At 41.6% G+C, this 19,584-nt stretch overlaps 1 protein-coding gene across 8 annotated transcripts in view; it reads left to right on the plus strand.

Moving 5' to 3' along the window:
- The window catches only part of DOP1B (DOP1 leucine zipper like protein B), a 248,102-nt gene that overhangs the window by 212,853 nt on the left and 15,665 nt on the right, over positions 1-19,584 (plus strand). For all 8 annotated transcript variants that reach the window (XM_056559592.1, XM_056559588.1, XM_056559589.1 and 5 more), the window contains 7 exons: positions 7,991-8,057; positions 9,473-9,617; positions 12,328-12,413; positions 14,387-14,496; positions 15,738-15,884; positions 18,019-18,080; positions 19,438-19,566. In XM_056559592.1, the coding sequence (XP_056415567.1) occupies positions 7,991-8,057; positions 9,473-9,617; positions 12,328-12,413; positions 14,387-14,496; positions 15,738-15,884; positions 18,019-18,080; positions 19,438-19,566 (746 nt within the window). The remainder of the gene's footprint in view (positions 1-7,990; positions 8,058-9,472; positions 9,618-12,327; positions 12,414-14,386; positions 14,497-15,737; positions 15,885-18,018; positions 18,081-19,437; positions 19,567-19,584) is intronic.

The raw sequence follows: 19,584 nt of genomic DNA on the forward strand, positions 1-19,584 counted from the left end.
AAGTGGTCCCTCCACCCACTAGAGGTGGAAACTGGGACAAAATACTCCTACAAACAGAAGCAAGGTGGACTTTTTGCATTGATTCTGTTAAACCTAAAGGCATAAATGAGTTTATTGCCTATTCTAGTTTTATCTAATACTAAATGTATAGGTTATCCAGACAAGAGGAAGAAATGTCATAAGTTAGGCTTCTCTTATGTAACGAGTATTTCGGACATACCCCTTTATATTTAAAAATGTAGGTCCTGTATCTTTAAATCACTGAATCCCCTCTCTAAACTAGGAAAAGTCTCAGTAATCTATATATTCACTGTTAATAATAGAACAAGACTAAAATCCCAGTATTGCTTTAATATCCTAAATAATCCACATAGGTTTAATCATCAAAATTTAGGTTCAAAATACCTTGTAAATACATTTCCCTGTAGTGACTAGACAGAACGTAGTTAACTCTCCTGTCAAATCAGTATACCCGCCCACTTAGTAGCACCTGAGCGAGAATAACCCGATACCTGTGAATGGGAGCGTCTGAGTACTGACGTATAGCTGCAGGATTGGGCGAGCCAGGGAAGTTGCAGTAAGGGGAGGGTTAAGCGTCCTACAAAAAGGAAGTAGGAGTGAGTTCATTTTGATGCTGACCGCCATCGGTGTCGGACATCAACTTCAATAGATCCCTAAACATCAGCCTGGAAACGGTTCCTGAGGATCTGGCGTCGAAATGCGTCGAACCGGAATATACAAAGTGATCTAATATCCATCTGAACCAGAACAGAAAGAGGATCCACAACTCGGCTGGGATCGATATCAGGTTCAGTTTAATCAATTACGGTGACAATTACATAATGTGCCAAAATGTTGGACTTGAATGAACTATGCAGCATACTATATGGTCATAAAATGGGACTTAGCAATTAATACAGCGTTTTTGACCATATATTATGGATGACTTACAACCATTCATAAATACCTTGTAGTTCCCTTTATGTAAGACCTAAATGTGGAGATGCAGCAGGTCACTGCACCTAATCTCACCTGCCTATAATTAAAGGGGTACTCCGCCCCTAGACATCTTATCCCCTATCCAAAGGATAGGGGATAAGATGTCAGATCGCCGGGGTCCCGCTGCTGGGGACCCCGCAGATCGCTGCTGCAGCAACCCCCTATCATTACTGCGCAAAGCGAGATTGCTCTGCACGTAATGACGGGCAATACAGGGGCCGGAGCATCGTTACGTCACGGCTCCGCCCCTCGTGACGTCACGGCCCGCCCCCGTCAATACAAGTCTATTGGAAGGGGGCGTGGCGGTCATCACACCCCCTGCCATAGACTTGCATTAAGGGGGCGGGCCGTGATGTCATGAGGGGCGGAGCCATGATGTCACGCTGCTCCGGCCCCCGTATCGCCCGTCATTACGCACAGAGTGAACTCGCTCTGTGCAGTAATGATAGCGGGGTGCTGCAGCAGCGATCCCCGGGGTCCCCAGCAGCGGGACCCCGGCGATCTGATATCTTATCCCCTATCCTTTGGATAGGGGATAAGATGCCAGGGGCGGAGTACCCCTTTAAGCGCAAAAAGCAAGCACATAAAGTTGCATGCAGAGATCAAAAAATGGATAACTGTGCAATAATGTCACTCATGAGGATGATATAAACACCTGTTAGATTCCATAAATGTGCAATATAACTGTCTAATATTCATACAATGTTAGTGACCCAAAAATGACACATAATGCACAAAAAAACCAATGGTATCTGAACACAGCCCTAATTTACTTTGAGGGCCTGTTTAATCCTCACGGAGGTGCTTAATCTAAAACTAATACCATGCTAATATAGTTACTAAACACATTGGTGATAACTCTGAGTGAAAGTGTCAACTAGGCATGAGTGAGTGCGTGCTGTATAATACTTGATAGTGTACAGCAGTTATCAATGCTGACATAAGGGCTATATACAACTACACTAGGAATCCAAAATATCCAAGTAGTACCAGCGACACTGCTCAGTGGATATGATATAAATGGTTTAATATAATGATCAGTGCCGCTTTATCTTTAACCATTCCAGCATATCCCCTTAAGGACTCGGCGTTTTTCCGTTTTTGCTCTTTCATTTTTTCCTCCTTACCTTTAAAAAATCACAATTCTTTCAATTTTGCACCTAAAAATCCATATTAGGGCTTTTTTTTTGCGCCACCAATTCTACTTTGTAATGTTATCAGTCATTTTACCCAAAAATCTACGGCGAAACGGGGAAAAAAAAAGTCATTGTACGACAAAATTGAAAAAAATACAGCCATTTTGTAACTTTTGGGGGCTTCCGTTTCTACGTAATAAATTTTTCGGTAAAAATGACACCTTCTCTTTATTCTCTAGGTCCATACGGTTAAAATGATCCCCTACTTATATAGGTTTGATTTTGTCGTACTTCAGGAAAAAATTATAACTACATGCAGGAAAATTTATACGTTTAAAATTGTCATCTTCTGACCCTTATAACTTTTTTATTTTTCAGTGTTCAGGGCGCTGTTCAGGGTGCTTTTTATTCATCTTTTCATGATATAAAAAGTGACCAAAAATACGCTATTTTGGATGTTTGAATTTTTTTGCGCATACGCCATTGACCGTGCGGTTTAATTAGCGGTATATTTTTTTAATTCGGACATTTCCGCACGTGGCGATACCACATATGTTTATTTTTGTTTTTATTTACACTTTTTTTTTTTTTATTATTGGAAATGCCGGGTGATTCAAACTTTTAATAGGGGAAGGGATAATTCAAAGGGTTAATTATTTTTTTTTACACTTTTTTTTGCAATATTATAGCCCCCACAGGGGGCTAAAACATTGCATTTACTGATCTTTCACACTGTTCAATGCATCTCCATAGAGATGCAATGATCAGTGTTTTCGGTGATTGATTGCTCAAGCCTGGATCGGCGATTGGACTGCAGGAAGGAAGGTAAGAGACCTTCCTCCTGTAGTACAGCTGTTCGGGATGCCGCGATTATACCGCAGCGATCCCGAACAGCTCCCTGAGCTAGCCGGGCACTTTTACTTTCACTTTTAGCCGCGTGGCTCAGCTTTGAGCGCGCGGCTAAAGGGTTAATAGCGCGCGGCACCGCGATCAGTGCCGCGCGCTATTAGAGGCGGGTCCCGGCTTCACTATGACGCCGGGCCCGCCGTGATATGATGCGGGGTCACCGTGGGACCCCGCGTTATATCACGGGAACGGGACCAAGGACGTACTCATACGTCCTTGGTCCTTAAGGGGTTAAGAATGATTGCATGGGTATGTGGATGTAAGCAACATAGCCATAATGGAGTAAAAAGGTTGCTATACAAATGATGATCTAAAATAAGCTCTAATAACGCACCATGGTCTTAACCGAGACTTATATTTAAAAGTGCCAACATTGGAAGAAATTACACCCAGGTGTCCAATAATCCGTCTATTACATTGTTTTGTGACAGCAGACGCACTATTTGATTATACAAAATATGTTGAACAAAAGGTGTATGTCAAAGAAGCACATAATGAAAAATTACTCATAATAACGCACCATGGTCTGAACTGAGACTTATAATTAAAAGTGTTTCAAAAGAACAGGAAATAATCGGCAACTCACCGCAACCAGCTGAATGAAATCTTCTTTTATTTCATACTCACAAATATGTTACATGGGAAGAGGGTAGTGGGGGGACACAGGATGGCGACCAAGCTCCGTTTCGCACGGTGATCGTGCTTCCTCCGGCCATCCACAGGATGGCCGGAGGAAGCACGATCACCGTGCGAAACGGAGCTTGGTTGCCATCCTGTGTCCCCCCACTACCCTCTTCCCATGTAACATATTTGTCAATCAGAGCACCACCTCCAGCATTCCTAGTCCAATTCTGCCATTTCATCATTGTTTTATATAGAGATGAGCGAACTTACAGTAAATTCGATTCGTCACGAATTTTTTGGCTCGGCAGTTGATGACTTATCCTGCATAAATTAGTTCAGCTTTCAGGTGCTCCGGTGGGCTGGAAAAGGTGGATACAGTCCTAGGAGACTCTTTCCTAGGACTGTATCCACCTTTTCCAGCCCACCGGACCACCGGAAAGCTGAACTCATTTACGCATGATAAGTCATCAACTGCCGAGCCGAGAAGTTCGTGACGAATCGAATTTACTGTGAGTTTGCTCATCTCTAGTTCTATACTCAGAAAGGGAAGCAGTGCCGTGCTGGCTATCTACGAACTGAGACTTATAATTAAAAGAGCCAACATTGGAAGAAATGACACCCAGGTGTTGAATTATTCGTCTATTACTGCCAGCAAGGACTGGGAAAGATATAACTCATGTGACCATAATACTATGAGCAATATAATCACGATCTGTTTTCCATCTATACTGGAAACAGTTGTACAATCTAACACGGACTGATCAGGATATAACATCCAATAATCCGGGACATTGCTCAAAATATAAGTATCCATCTGGATGTAAACCCTTAACATGTTAAACACCGTACCTCGAGGACGCTATCTGTGAGTTAAAGGACCAATGTGAACAGTGTGTGAATATTCTATCTTAACTACACCATCTAGCAAGTACGGAACATAGTGTGTGGACTGTCCATGGACATTGATGGAATGCATTGACTATAATAGACAGTGGAGTTGTATACTCCGTAGCACTGGTGGCGGTCATTGTTAATATATCTTTATCTAAATCATTTTCTACAATTTTTAAAGGACGAAATAAATTGATATATGTTTTAAAGGTTCCCTAATTTTCATATTTTTTCATTAATTGTGGGAGACCTCACCTTGGCAAGTGGACAGTACCACTATTAATTGTCTATATATATATATATATATATATATATATATATATATATATATTATTATATTTTATAACAATAATAATTATATCTATATACAGTGATCCCTCAACTTACAATGGCCTCAACATACAATAGTTTCAACATACAATGGTCTTTTCTGGACCATTGTAACTTGAAACCAGACTCAACATACAATGTTACAGACAGTCCAGATCTGTGAAACATGTCACAACTGGAGGAACTGGCCAATCAGAATGGGCATTTTACTGGTAAATCACCTCTATTACTGAAGTGCATGCACTGACTGGTGTCTGGTAGCGCCCCCTACTGTACAGGGAGGTATTACTAGTTCTGTACTACTCCTTACCTGTGCCAGGGTTAGCTGCTCCTTTAGACACCAAGTAAGGGACTCCATTTGGGACACTGTGTGTACTGTATATGACCCTGAAGAAGCTCCTGTCCTCTACATATACCATTGTTTCCCAACCAGGGTGCCTCCAGCTGTGGCAAAACTACAACTCCCAGCATGCCTGGACAGCCAACGGCTGTCCAGGCATGCTGAGAGTTGTAGTTTTGCAACAGCTGGAGGCACCTTGGTTGGGAAACACTGACATAGACTTTGATTTACAGTTCCCAGCAGCTCTTTCTTACTTTTATATGCATTTGCTTTATCTGTATTCATTATCTACTTTTTTATTTAATCCTCACTTTTTCCTATTTTTGGATGACATTTTGGGGCTTCAGAACCAATTACCAGGTTTCATAGACTTATGGTTTCAACATACAATGGTTTCAACATACAATGGTCGTCCTGGAACCAATTAATATTGTAACTTAAGGGACTACTGTATACTATATATTGTAATATATACTATATCCATAATAATAATAATCGTCCTGGACTACGCCACAGTATGCGTTTCTTCTCAATAAACCAGCAAACAAACGTTTATAATGCAAATCTGGCACCTTGCCAGTTTTATTAGACAGGTTGCAGGGGAAAAAATAAACAAAAAGCAGGAACAAAAACAAAATCCTAGACCGTCTGGTCACTGACTAAACAGATCAGCATATCCTGACTAACAACCGCTGAGCTTCCCTCAGCCTGTTAAACATATGTCCCCTGCAACCTTCTACTCACAATTCATGTCACTCTTTGAGCCACTCATAGCTCGGGCTGTGTACTCCTCAGCAGGCTCTGTCTCTCCCCTACAGTCCACTTGCTGTCTCCTAGGAAGAGCACAGATTAGACTGACTCTCCATCTTATATACACCTCCCTTCCCTCCTGCCTCTTTACTTCAGAAGCAGGTGAGATTCTCCAGGGTTAGCCACGGAAATACACCCTTTCCTTGCCACCTCATCACAATATATATATATATATATATATATATACACACATTTTATAATTATAATAATAATATATGTATATATAATATATATTGTAACATATACTTTATAATAATAATAAGAGATAACTGCACATTTTGCAGCCAATTTCTTAAAGCATATATACATCTGTCCTACATTTTATATAATAATATACTATACTGTATAGTAATATATAGTACATATTAATTAGAGATGAGTGAACTTACCGTAAATTCGATTCGTCACGAACTTCTCGGCTCGGCAGTTGATGACTTATCCTGCGTAAATTAGTTCAGCTTTCAGGTGCTCCCGTGGACTGGAAAAGGTGGATACAGTCCTAGGAGACTCTTTCCTAGGAATGTATCCACCTTTTCTAGCCGCCCGGAGCACCTGAAAGCTGAACTCATTTACGCAGGAAAAGGCATCAACTGCCGAGCCGATAAGTTTGTGACGAATCGAATTTACTGTAAGTTCGCTCATCTCTAATATTAATATATACTATAGAATAATTATTATTATAATGTATATAATATAATGTATATATTATAATAGTTCTATTTTATATATATATATATATATATATATATATATATATATATATATATATATATATATATATAATATAATATATATATTATAATAATAATAATTAATTATAGATAACAGCACGTTGCACAGCCCACCTCTTTTCTGCATCTATTTGGATTTGTCCCTTTAAAAGCCATAGACACCCAGAGCCCCCCTCTCTTTGACCAGTGGACTCCTATGCAGATGTTTAGTATGTACATCAGGAGCTCTTGTAATATATACACTAAACCAAGGGGAAAATACAGCGTATCCAGCCTGAAAACATATGCGTGATAAACCTTTTAATACATTAGTTTCGACTTCTTATCACCTACGATAAGTGACATAATTCACTCACATTGAAGTTTGATCTCTATTGATGTATGACTAAGCCTAAGGTGCACATAAGCTTCTATGTTAGGAAATCTGTAATATACAAATGAGATCTGCTCTGAAAGCTTCTACTGGATCATATCAATAGGAGATTTGAGAGCGAAAATTCTGCATAAAGATCAGATTTCCTGGATTTTGTCTCAGCCAGTCAGGCTTCTCACTTAGGTGGGTTTGGATTTTGTCAAAAAAGGTTGTTCCATCCCATTATATGCTATTAACACCTGATAGGTGGGGGTCTTATCTTTTGGTATAGGAGCAGTGATACCCCCCCCCCCCCCCCCCAGCTGTGGTAGCTGCCAAACCCTATGGGAGTTATAGAAAGAGCTTAAACGCCTCATTTAACTTTTCCCTACCACCCATAGGCTGTGTTCACACGGCAGAATTTGTGTTTCCAGAATGCCGCAGAAGAATTCTGCACAGAAATTCCACAGCAGCAGAGTCGCATTGATTTCAATGGGATTCTGCTGCACTGTGCACAGGGCAAAAATTTCCAATTTCTGAGGCACATAGTGTTGTGTGTATGTATGTGTGTGTTTGTGTATATATATATATATATATATATATATATATATATATTATATATGCGTGTATGTGTGTATATATATATATTATATGCATGTATGTGTATATATAAATATATACATATGTGTGTGTGTATATACCTGATAAAGCCGGTGTGAGACCGGTGAAACGAAGTCCTCTGCACGCTATGGAATAAATCTATTTGTTTTGACTGCAACAGTGGTGTGCTGCATTCTATTTCACCCATGTCATATATATATATATAACAATATAGTTTAACATTTTCATTCATACCTGTGTTTCTGAACAGTATACTGAATGACTTTGTGACCCGAACACCAAACTTGGAGAACAAGAAAGACCAAAAGGATCTGCAGGTAAAATGTCCCGTCTGTCGTGTCTATACGTCAGAGTGTAATGCTGGACATACATAGATATATATTGGGCCTCGCTACTTTGATGGGAGATAAAGATCAGACATGTAGAATTTTAGCATTTCTTTTGTTCTTTGGGAGATACACCACCGCTTGAAGATCCTGGCCGGGCCAAGCATAAATGTCTGTGGGAAGATTAGGAGTGATAGCTAAAGATAGCGTGTATAGGGGGTGGAGGGAGGTAAGTATCCTCTGAATAGGGATGTATGTGTATGGTGAGATGGGAATACAGAGATGTTCGGCTGACAGCTATCTTATGTATATGGCTAGTCTTAGACTGTCAGTGACACAACGTACCACCTTCTTCAGACCCCCAATGCTTTATGAGCCCTGTTTTGGAAAGGGTTAACCTCTTCTACCCAAGGGCATTAAAGTGCTTTAAAGGGGTACTCTGGGGGAAAACTTTTTTTTTTTTAAATCACCTGGTGACAGAAAGTTAAACAGTTAAACAGATTTGTAACTGCATCCATGCTCCCAGCAGCTCCCAAACCCTCCCCCCCCCCCCCCCCCCTTCCACAAGCGGAAATTTAGAAGTGTGAATGGGAGTGCGGAATCCCATAGAAGTCTATGGGCTTTAAAGGGGTACTCCCGTGGAAAACGTTTTTTTTTTTTAATCAACTGGTGCCAGAACGTTAAACTGATTTGTAAATTACTTCTATTAAAAAATCTTAATCCTTCCAGTACTTATCAGCTGCTAAATACTATAGAGGAAATTATTTACTTTTTGGAACACAGAGCTCTCTGCTGACATTACAAGCACAGTGCTCTCTGCTGACATCTCTGTCAATTTTAAGAACTATCCAGAGTAGGAGAAAATCCCCATAGCAAACATATGCTGCTCTGGACAGTTCCTAAAATGGACAGAGATGTCAGCAGAGAGCACTGTGCTCGTGATGTCAGCAGAGAGCTCTGTGTTCCAAAAAGAAAATAATTTCCTCTGTAGTATTCAGCAGCTGATAAGTACTGGAAGGATTAAGATTTTTTTTTTTTTTTTTTTTTTTATAGAAGTAATTTACAAATCTGTTTAACTTTCTGTTTTAAAAAAACGTTTTCCACGGGAGTACCCCTTTAAAGCCCATAGACTTCTATGGGATTCCGCACTCCCATTCACACTTCTGAATGGATGCCACTGTGGACTATTGATGGTGAGTGCGCATGAAATAGGCAAAAAGAATGAAAAAACTATTTACAAAAGAAAGGTATACGGACATACACCAGCCCAAAGTATACTAAAAGGACGCTCATTTGGCATACGTCAAGTCCGTGTTCCAAGTGGATACTGAACAGTTCAGGAAAAAACACACAGAGCGTCACTCCATACGGGATCGCTGTAATAAATGTCTATATTGTCATCACAGGAGGTGACCCAGAAGATTCTGGAGGCGGTGGGCAATGTGGCCGGATCATCCCTGGAACAGACAAGCTGGCTGAGCAGGAATCTGGAGGTGAAGGCTCAACCACAAGTGTCTCTGGATGAAGCTGATGCCGAGGGGGAGCTGTACGGTAAGAAATGGGGTCATAATGTAGAATCATGGCTGTGGCCTCTCCAGTCTGGAATATATGAAAGCAGAAAAATATATAATTACATCAAAGAACCATCGCAACCACAGAAAGTGATGTAAAATTGTAATAATAATAAGTCAACAAGGGAATTATTATTTTTTTAAATCTATTTTAAAATCTTTATTTTCAAAAAACATAACACATCCATATACAGAAAGACACAGAGAATCCGAAATCTTTAACCTATTTCACTACCCAACCACCCAACGGCTGACTCCCGGGAAGAGGAGAAGAGTAAAACATTTTTATTAGGATTTTTAGTTTCTCAGGATTCATATATATTTATTTGATTCTCTCTTTATTCTCTTCTCCAACTATTCCAGGTCTTCCTTATCATTAACCGTTGCTTTTTTTTCCCCCCCTTACACGCTAATATTTCATATTTCAGAATTTTATCAACCAAATTCTTCCAGTGCCTGCTACTTGGAACCTCCGAAGCCAAACCCTCAAAATAAGGAACCTAGCGCAGAAGAAAAGTTTTCTCAAAAGAATCCCTTGTTCACTCTTCCCTTCCTAAATGCCCAATAATACCTGTAGAGGAGAAAACTCATTCTCGACTTGTAATCTAATGTTAACCCTTTCCCGACCCATACATGTACGTCATGGCTCGGCTCCCATTCTATAACGCAGGGCCCAGCACCTAGCAACGGCCGGGACCCGTGGCCCGTCACTGACCGCGCGCTATTAACCCTTTAGACGCGGCGTTCAAAGTTGAAAGTAAACTAATGCCGGTTAGCTCAGGGAGCTGTTCGGGATCGCCGCCGCGAAATCACGCCATCCCGAACAGCTGACAGGACAGCCGGAGGGTCCCTACCTCCCTCCATGCTGTCCGATCGCCGAATGACTGCTCAGTGCCTGAGATCCAGGCATGAGCAGTCAAGCGGCAGAATCATTGATCAATGGTTTCCTAGGAGAAACCAGTGATCAATGTAAAAGATCAGTGTGTGCAGTGTTATAGCCCCCTATGGGAGCTATAACACTGCAAAAAAAAAGGTGAATAAAGATAATTTAACCCCTTCCCTAATAAAAGTTTGAATCACCCCCCTTTTGCCATTCAAAAATAAAACAGTGTAAATAAAAATAATAATAAACATATGTGGTATCGCCGCGTGTGGAAATGTCTGAATTATAAAAATATATGGTTAATTAAACCGCACGGTCAATGGCGCACGCGCAAAAAAATTCCAGAGTCCAAAATAGCGTATTTTTGATCACTTTTTATATTAGGAAAAAATGAATAAAAAGTGATCAAAAAGTCCGATCATTACAAAAATTGTACTGCTAAAAACTTCAGATCACGGCGCAAAAAATTAGCCCTCATACCGCCCCATACGCAGAAAAATAAAAAAGTTATAGGGGTCAGAAGAGGACAATTTTAAACATATGCACTTTCCTGCATGTAGTTATGATTTTTTCCAGAAGTGCGACAAAATCAAACCTATATAAGTAGGGGATCATTTTAATCGTATAGACCTACAGAATAATGATAAGGTGTCATTTGTACCGAAATATGCACTGCGTAGAAACGGAAGCCCCCAAAAGTCACAAAATTTTATTTTTTCTTCAATTTTGTCGCACAATGAATTTTTTTTCCATTTCGCTGTAGATTTTGGGGTAAAATGACTGATATCATTACAAAGTAGAATTGGTGACGCAAAAAATAAGCCATAATATGGATTTTTTAGGTGCAAAATTGAAAGAGTTATGGTTTTTTAAAAGTAAGGAAGGAAAAAACAAAAGTGCCATGAAGGGGTTAATTTCCCCTAATATTTCCTGCCAAAATGTATTAATTTCAGGACAAGACCACATAATGGGGGAGATTTATCAAAACCTGTCCAGAGGAAAGAAAAGTTGCCCAGTTGTCCATAGCAACCAATCAAATTGCTTCTTTCATTTTGCAAAGGCCTTGTTAAAAATGAAAGTAGCGATCTGATTGGTTGCTATGGGCAACTGGGCAACTTTTCCTCTGCACAGGTTTTGATAAATTTCCCCCAATGTGAAGAAAATCTGCTCCCTCTGACCTACATTTGGGACATCTAACGAGGGAAATTTATTAAAACCTGTGTAGAGGAAATGTGGTGCAGTTGCCCATAGCAACCAATCAGATCGCTTCTTTCATTTTTATTTTTAAATTTTTTTTTTAAATGAAAGAAGCCATCGGATTGGTTGCTAGGGGCAACCGCACCAGTTTTCCTCACAGGTTTTGATAAATCTATCACATTGTATCGCAATGTATGGCTGCTTGGACTTCTGGGTGTTAGGAAGCTCCCCCCCCCCCCAAGGGTACATTCACACTACTGAATTTTTAAGCGGAATTCTGCTCAGAAATTCGGTGTTCATGCCACAGAAATTCTGAACTCTGACCCACCCAAACAAAAAATAAATAAATACAATTCACAGCATGATACTTTCTCTGTTCACTGTGAAGGACAGTGTTTTCCAACCAGGGTGCCTCCAGCTGTTGCAAAACTACAACTTCCAGCATGCCCGGACAGCCGTTGGCTGTCCGGGCACGCTGGGAGTTGTAGTTTTGCAACAGCTGGAGGCACCCTGCTTGAGAAACAATGATGTAGACGTTGATACCAACACTGATCCGTTTAGAATATATACTGTAGAAACATGTAGTGAATATCTTGTGTTCTCTGTACAGAAGACCCTGCTGCCGCTCAGTCCTCCATGGTGTCTGCATCCGCCCCGTCTGTCTATAGTGTCCACGCGCTGTCGCTGCTTGCGGAGGTGAGTATTGTTGTCTTTGTGGTACTAGGATTCCATTGTATGTGATCGTGACGTTTGGACATCCAGGGCCGGCTCTGCCTATAGGCAAAATAGGCAGCCGCCTAGGGCGCACTCTTGATGGGGGCGCCGCTCTGCCCGCAGCAATAAAGTTAGCCAGCATACGAAGCACCCACCCATCCAGCTAAATCCTGCCACTTTAGTAGTAAGGAGATTACATGAGGAGGGGGTTTGTTACAGTGTGTCACCCCAGTAGTAAGGAGATTACATGGGGAGGAGGTTTGTTACAGTGTGTCACCCCAGTAGTAAGGTGATTATATGAGGAGGAGGTTTGTTACAGTGTTACCCCAGTAGTAATGCGATTACATGAGGAGGAGGTTTGTTACAGTGTGTCACTCCAGTAATAATGAGATTACATGAGGAGGAGGTTTGTTACAGTTTGTCACCCCAGTAGTAAGAAGATTACATGGGGAGGAGGTTTGTTACAGTGTGTCACCACAGTAGTAAGGTGATTACATGGGGAGGGGGTTTGTTACAGTGTGTCACCCCAGTAGTAAGGAGATTACATGAGGAGGGGGTTTGTTACAGTGTGTCACTCCAGTAGTAATGAGATTACATGAGTAGAAGGTTTGTTATAGTATGTCACCCCAGTAGTAAGGAGATTACATGAGGAGGGGGTTTGTTACAGTGTGTCACCCCAGTAATAAGGAAATTACATGAGGAGAGTGTTTGTTACAGTGTGTCACCCCAGTAGTAAGGAGATTACATGGGGAGGAGGTTTGTTACAGTGTGTCACTCCAGTAATAATGAGATTACATGAGGAGGAGGTTTGTTACAGTTTGTCACCCCAGTAGTAAGAAGATTACATGGGGAGGAGGTTTGTTACAGTGTGTCACCCCAGTAGTAAGAAGATTACATCAGGAGGAGGTTTGTAACAGTGTCACCCCAGTAGTAAGGAGATTACATGAGGAAGAGGTTTGTTACAGTGTGTCACCACAGTTGTAAGGAGATTACATGAGGAAGAGGTTTGTTACAGTGTGTCACCCCAGTAGTAAGGAGATTACGTGAGGAAGAGGTTTGTTACAGTGTGTCACCCCAGTAGTAAGGTGATTTTATGAGGAGGAGGAAGTTTGTAACAGTGTGTCACCCCAGTAGTAAGGTGATTTTATGAGGAGGAGGAGGAGGTTTGTAGCAGTGTGTCACCCCAGTAGTAAGGTGGGGTGTGTCAAGGGGCAGAGCCAATGGGTGGGGTCAAGGGGCGGCAAAATTAGCTTTCGCCAAGATGGCAAAAATCCGTGCACCAGGCCTGTGTACATCCATGAGGGGTCATGAGTGATCAACTGTAAACACGTCCAGTGGGGGTTATTGTACTTGGAGAATTCACTGTGCAGCTCCAGGATAAATTATTATGATTACCCTTTCCTATTATATATATATATAATTTTTCATTTGCAACAGCTGGAGACACCCTGGTTGGGAAACACTGCCCTAAGGAGATTAATGCTGCAGAATAACCTGCTCAAGCCAGAGTGTCTTAGAAAAAGCCCCTGGTTGTCCTGTAGGGATTGTAGATAATAGTTGGAAAAACAACCCTTATCCAACTACAGTCCCCAAGGGAAGCAGAAGCGTAGAGGTATGGCGACCAATAGGCTTTATTCCATATGACTAATGACAGGTTTTAGGGATATAACCCCTTCCTCAGATACCAATCTAATGAAGGGTTTATATCCCCAAATAGGTATGGAGACGTATAGGCTTTATATCCTATATGGCCGATGACATGTTTTGGGGATATAACCCCTTCCTCAGATGTCCTGAGGAAGGGGTTATATACCCGAAACGCGTCCTAGCTCATACGGAATAAAGCCCATTCAACTTTATACCACTACACTTCATGCTAATTCTTTTTGGGTTGTTTTTGCAATCATTATCTAATAAGTACTCTTGTTATCTATTATTTCTTGTGTTTCTTAAAGGTCCTGGCCACCCTCCTGGACATGGTCTACAGAAGCGATGAGAAGGAGAAAGCTGTGCCTTTAATATCCCGACTTCTGTACTTTGTTTTTCCCTATCTGAGAAATCACAAGTAAGTGCAACTGGTGAAATTGTGGAATCAACTAGAAGAGGCACAGTGCTGGGACTTGTTGTCCTATAGATGGGTGTTCTGCTCTCAAAGACCTGACCCACGTTTCAAAATTCAAGAAGAATTGTATGAAACGCTGCAAAAAAATCCAGTGTGGAAAAAATTGTACTTTATTCACCCATTAAGTGTGGACAGGCAGCAACGTTTCGATCCCCCCCAATGAGATCCTTCTCAGGCCTTTAGGATTGAAACGTTGCTGCCTGTTCACTCTTGATGGGTGAGTAAAGTTTTTTGCACTTGATTTTTTGGAGTGTGCTTTCCACTCCTTATTGGATGAATTTGGAACCATGGGTCAGGTCTTCAAACGCAGAGCACCAACTATAGGACTACAAGTCCCAGCACTGTGCCTATAATTGCAAAGTGATATTGTGGGTATACCCTAGTATACATTGGATTGGAAATGTCAGCAAAAAAGCAGAAAAACATTTAATATAATAAATTATTTCTTCATCTGATACAGTGTTTTCCAACCAGTGTGCCTCCAGCTGTTGCAAAATTACACCTCCTAGCTTTTTGGCTGTCCGGGCACGCTGGGAGTTGTAGTTATGCAACAACTGGAGGCACATGGGATGGGAAACACAGGACTAGACAGTCTTAAGTCAGTGTTTCCCAACCCGATTGCCTCCAGCTGTTGCAAAACTACAATTCCCAGCATGCCCAGACAGCCTTTGGCTGTCTGGGCATGCTGGGAATTGTAGTTTTGCAACAGCTCCAGTGTGGAACCACAGGACTAGACAGTCTTAGGTCAGCGTTTCCCAACCAGGGCGCCTCCAGCTGTTGCAAAATTACAACTCCAAGCATGCCAGGACAACCAAAGGCTGTCCGGGCATGCTGGGAGTTGTAGGTATGCAACAGCTGGAAGCACCTGGGTTGGGAATCACAGGACTAGACAGTCTTAAGTCAGTGTTTCCGTACCAGGGCGCCTCCAGCTGTTGTAAAATTACAATTCCCAGCATGCCCGGACTGCCAAAGGCAGCTGAGGGCGCCCTGGTTGGGAAACACTGATCTAATACCTGGCAGGGCAGTGAGTAAAATGTTTCAGGCCCGGCGGGCATTTGGTCAGCTTTATGCCAGGGTTGCTATGCTATCGAATAGGGAAGAGAGACGTAGTAATGGATCAGCATGGGGAGCTTCCCGACAATTATATAAATTAGATTATTTTACCGTGTTACCTCCATTTTTAGCACATACAATGCTCCCAGTTTCCGTGCCGGTGCCCAGCTCCTCAGCAGCCTTAGCGGGTACGCCTACACCAAGCGGGCCTGGAAGAAGGAGGTGTTGGACTTGTACATGGATCCCGGCTTTTTCCAGATGGATACGTCTTGCATTTAGTGAGTACGCGCTGTCATCATCATGTTCAGCCTAATTCAGCTATATGTGTCTCTGAATTAACCCCTTAAGGACTCAGGGTTTTTCAGTTTTTGCACTTTCGTTTTTTCCTCCTCACCTTTTAAAAATCATAACCCTTTCAATTTTCCACCTAAAAATCCATATTATGGCTTATTTTTTGCGTCACCAATTCTACCTTGCAGTGACATTAGTCATTTTATCCAAAAATTCACGGCGAAACGGAAAAAAAAATCATTGTGCGACAAAATTGAAGAAAAAACGCAATTTTTTAACTTTTGGGTGCTTCCGTTTCTACGCAGTGCATATTTCGGTAAAAATGACACCTTATCATTATTCTGTAGGTCCATACGGTTAAAATGATCCCCTACTTATATAGGTTTGATTTTGTCGCACTTCTGGAAAAAAATCATAACTACATGCAGGAAAATTTATACGTTTAAAAATGTCATCTTCTGACCCCTATAACTTTTTTATTTTTCCATGTACAGGGCGGTATGAGGGCTCATTTTTTGCGCCGTGATCTGAAGTTTTTATCGGTATGATTTTTGTTTTGATCAGACTTTTTGATCACTTTTTATTCATTTTTTAATGGTATAAAAAGTGACCAAAATACGCTTTTTTGGACTTTGGAATTTTTTTGCGCGTACGCCATTGACCGTGCGGTTTAATTAATGATATATTTTTATAGTTCGGACATTTACACACACGGCGATACCACATAAGTTTATTTCGTTTTTTTATTTACACTGTTATTTTTTTTATGGGAAAAGGGGGGTGATTCAAACTTTTATTAGGGAAGGGGTTAAATGACCTTTATTAACACATTTTTTTTAACTTTTTTTTTGCAGTGTTATAGGTCCCATAGGGACCTATAACACTGCACACACTGATCTCTTATACTGATCATTATTATCCCATAGGGACCTATAACACTGCACACACTGATCTCCTATGCTGATCACTGGCGTGTATTAACACGCCTGTGATCAGTGTTATCGGCGCTTGACTGCTCCTGCCTGGATCTCAGGCACGGAGCAGTCATTCGTCGATCGGACACCTAGGAGGCAGGTAAGGGCCCTCCCGGTGTCCTGTAAGCTGTTTGGGACGCCGCGGCGGTCCCGAACAGCCTGACTGACTAGCCGGGATAGTTTCACTTTCACTTTAGAAGTGGCGGTCAGCTTTGACCACCGCTTCTAAAGGGTTAATACCGCACATTGCCGCGGGTCCCGGCTGTTGATGAGTGCCGGGACCGAAGCGATGTGATGCGGGGTTTGCAGCGCGACCCCGCTTCATATCGCGGGAGGCGGCGCAGGACGTAAATATACGTCCTGCGTCGTTAAGGGGTTAAAGGGGTTCTCCACCATAAGGTGCTTTTAGTACGTACCCGGCAGACAGTAATGGACATGGCTTAGGAAGGATCTGCGCTTGTCTTGGGGCTAAATGGCTATGTTGTGAGATTACCATAACACTGTGGCTAGCTTTTTGTGAACTGGTATTTCCTGTTTCAGTTTTCTTCTTTTGCCTACAAATCCCATAATTCCATTTTCCTCCCTCCCACACATCAGCCACCCCACCCATTGAAACATAAATGGGATGCATCCATTCAAAAGACCTGTGGTTTTCAATCAGGGTGCCTACAGCTGTTGCATTAGTTGCAGATTGTTCCATCTCCCATCAAGCGATCGCTCCACCCATTGAAGCAGACAGGCTCCCTGTCATCAGCTGACTTGTGAGGTCAGGTCTCGGCCGCATTGCAACCTGGGAAAAATCTGAGACAACAGTCATTTTTTATGCTGCTTACACCTCAGGACAGTTCCTGACGTGGACAGAGGTGTCAGCAGAGAGCAGTGAGGTCAGACATGAAAGAACTTCCTGTGGAGCATACAGCAGCTGATAAGTACTGGAAGGATTAAGATTTTTAAATAGAAGTAATTAACAAATCAGTTTAACGTTCTGGCATCAGTTGATTTAAAAAAAGTTTTTCACCGGAGTACCCCTTTAAGATGCTCATCCTAAGAGACGCAGCTCTCTGTGTGATGGGTGTTACCTGTATTTTATGTGTGTGCTTTACTTAATAATACTTATTATCTTTCTTTTTTTGCTTTTGTTACATAGCTGGAAATCGATCATCGACCACCTTCTAACCCATGAGAAGACCATGTTCAAAGACCTGATGAGTAAGTTCTGTTTCATGTCAGCCTGTCTAAAGCAGTGTTTTTTTCAACCAGTGTGTCTCCAGCTGTTGAACAACTACAACTCCCAGCATGCCCACAGTCAAAATGCTTTAAAAATTTATGTAAAATGCAGTAGGTATTTAATGTTTGAACACATAAAATTTTCATAAAACCCCTCGGTTGTGTATATAGACCAAATCACTTTCTCCACACGGCAATCTTTCTCTATAAAACGCACTTTGAATATGAAAATGCATCAAAACTGCACTAAGCGTGATCTGACCCAATCGACTTATGCTAATCAGTTCACCTTGGTGACCTCCAGCACCAGCAGCCTTGGCATAGAATGCCAGGGGCTGCACCGAGATGTGGGGGGGGTCCCATCGGCGGAACCCCTGCGATCATACATCTTATCCCCTATCCTTTGGATAGGGGATAAGATGTATAAAGCTGGAATACCCCTTTAAAGGGGTTATCCAGGGAAAAAAAACTTTTTTTTATATATCAACTGGCTCCAGAAAGTTAAACAGATTTGTAAATTACTTCTATTAAAAAAAATCTTAATCCTTTCAGTACTTATGAGCTTCTGAAGTTAGGGTTGTTCTTTTCTGTCTAAGTGCTCTCTGATGACACGTGTCTCGGGAACTGCCCAGTTTAGAAGCAAATCCCCATAGCAAACCTCTTCTACTCTGTGCAGTTCCCGAGACACGTGTCATCAGAGAGCACTTAGACAGAAAAGAACAACCTTAACTTTAGAAGCTCATAAGTACTGAAAGGATTAAGATTTTTTAATAGAAGTCATTTACAAATCTGTTTAACTTTCTGGAGCCAGTTGAGATATATATATATATATATATATATAAAAGGTTTTTTTCTGGATAACCCCTTTAACTCCACTTCTCATTAGTGGCTCAGAGAGGGGATAGCACACACTAGGAATCCCCTCTTGGGGAATGCCTTTCATAGTTCATTGAGAATAGAACATCCTAAGCTGCAAAGCAGATAGATATAAGGGTCACCTCTGTGTATTTGTCATTGTAGATTGGTCTAAACCAGTGGTCTCCAACCTGCGGACCTCCAGATGTTGCGAAACTACAACTCCCAGCATGCCCGGACAGCCGTTGGCTGTCCGGGCATGCTGGGAGTTGTAGTTTCGCAACATCTGGAGGTCCACAGGTTGGAGACCACTGGTCTAAACCAACATTGTAAGTTTTGAAGTACATACTAACTTGTTGTAAAACCCACAGCACCCATGTGCAAACCTTAGTTTTTACCTTATCTCAGACCACTAACCCTCTGAATGTAACGTGTTCATATATTATTTCTATTATATTTATGTTTCTTTCTCTTTCTTTCACAGACATGCCCAGTAGTTCTCTGAAGCTTTACCCCAGCAGCGAGCAGAAGGCCATGCTGGTAAAACGTCAAGGTTTTGCTGTGTTCAGCGGAGAGCTGGATCAGTATCATCTCTATCTGCCCTTGATACAAGGTCAGTACAGACGACTCC

Source organism: Hyla sarda, chromosome 2, assembly GCF_029499605.1.
Source record: "Hyla sarda isolate aHylSar1 chromosome 2, aHylSar1.hap1, whole genome shotgun sequence".
Classification (NCBI taxonomy): Eukaryota; Metazoa; Chordata; class Amphibia; order Anura; family Hylidae; genus Hyla; species Hyla sarda.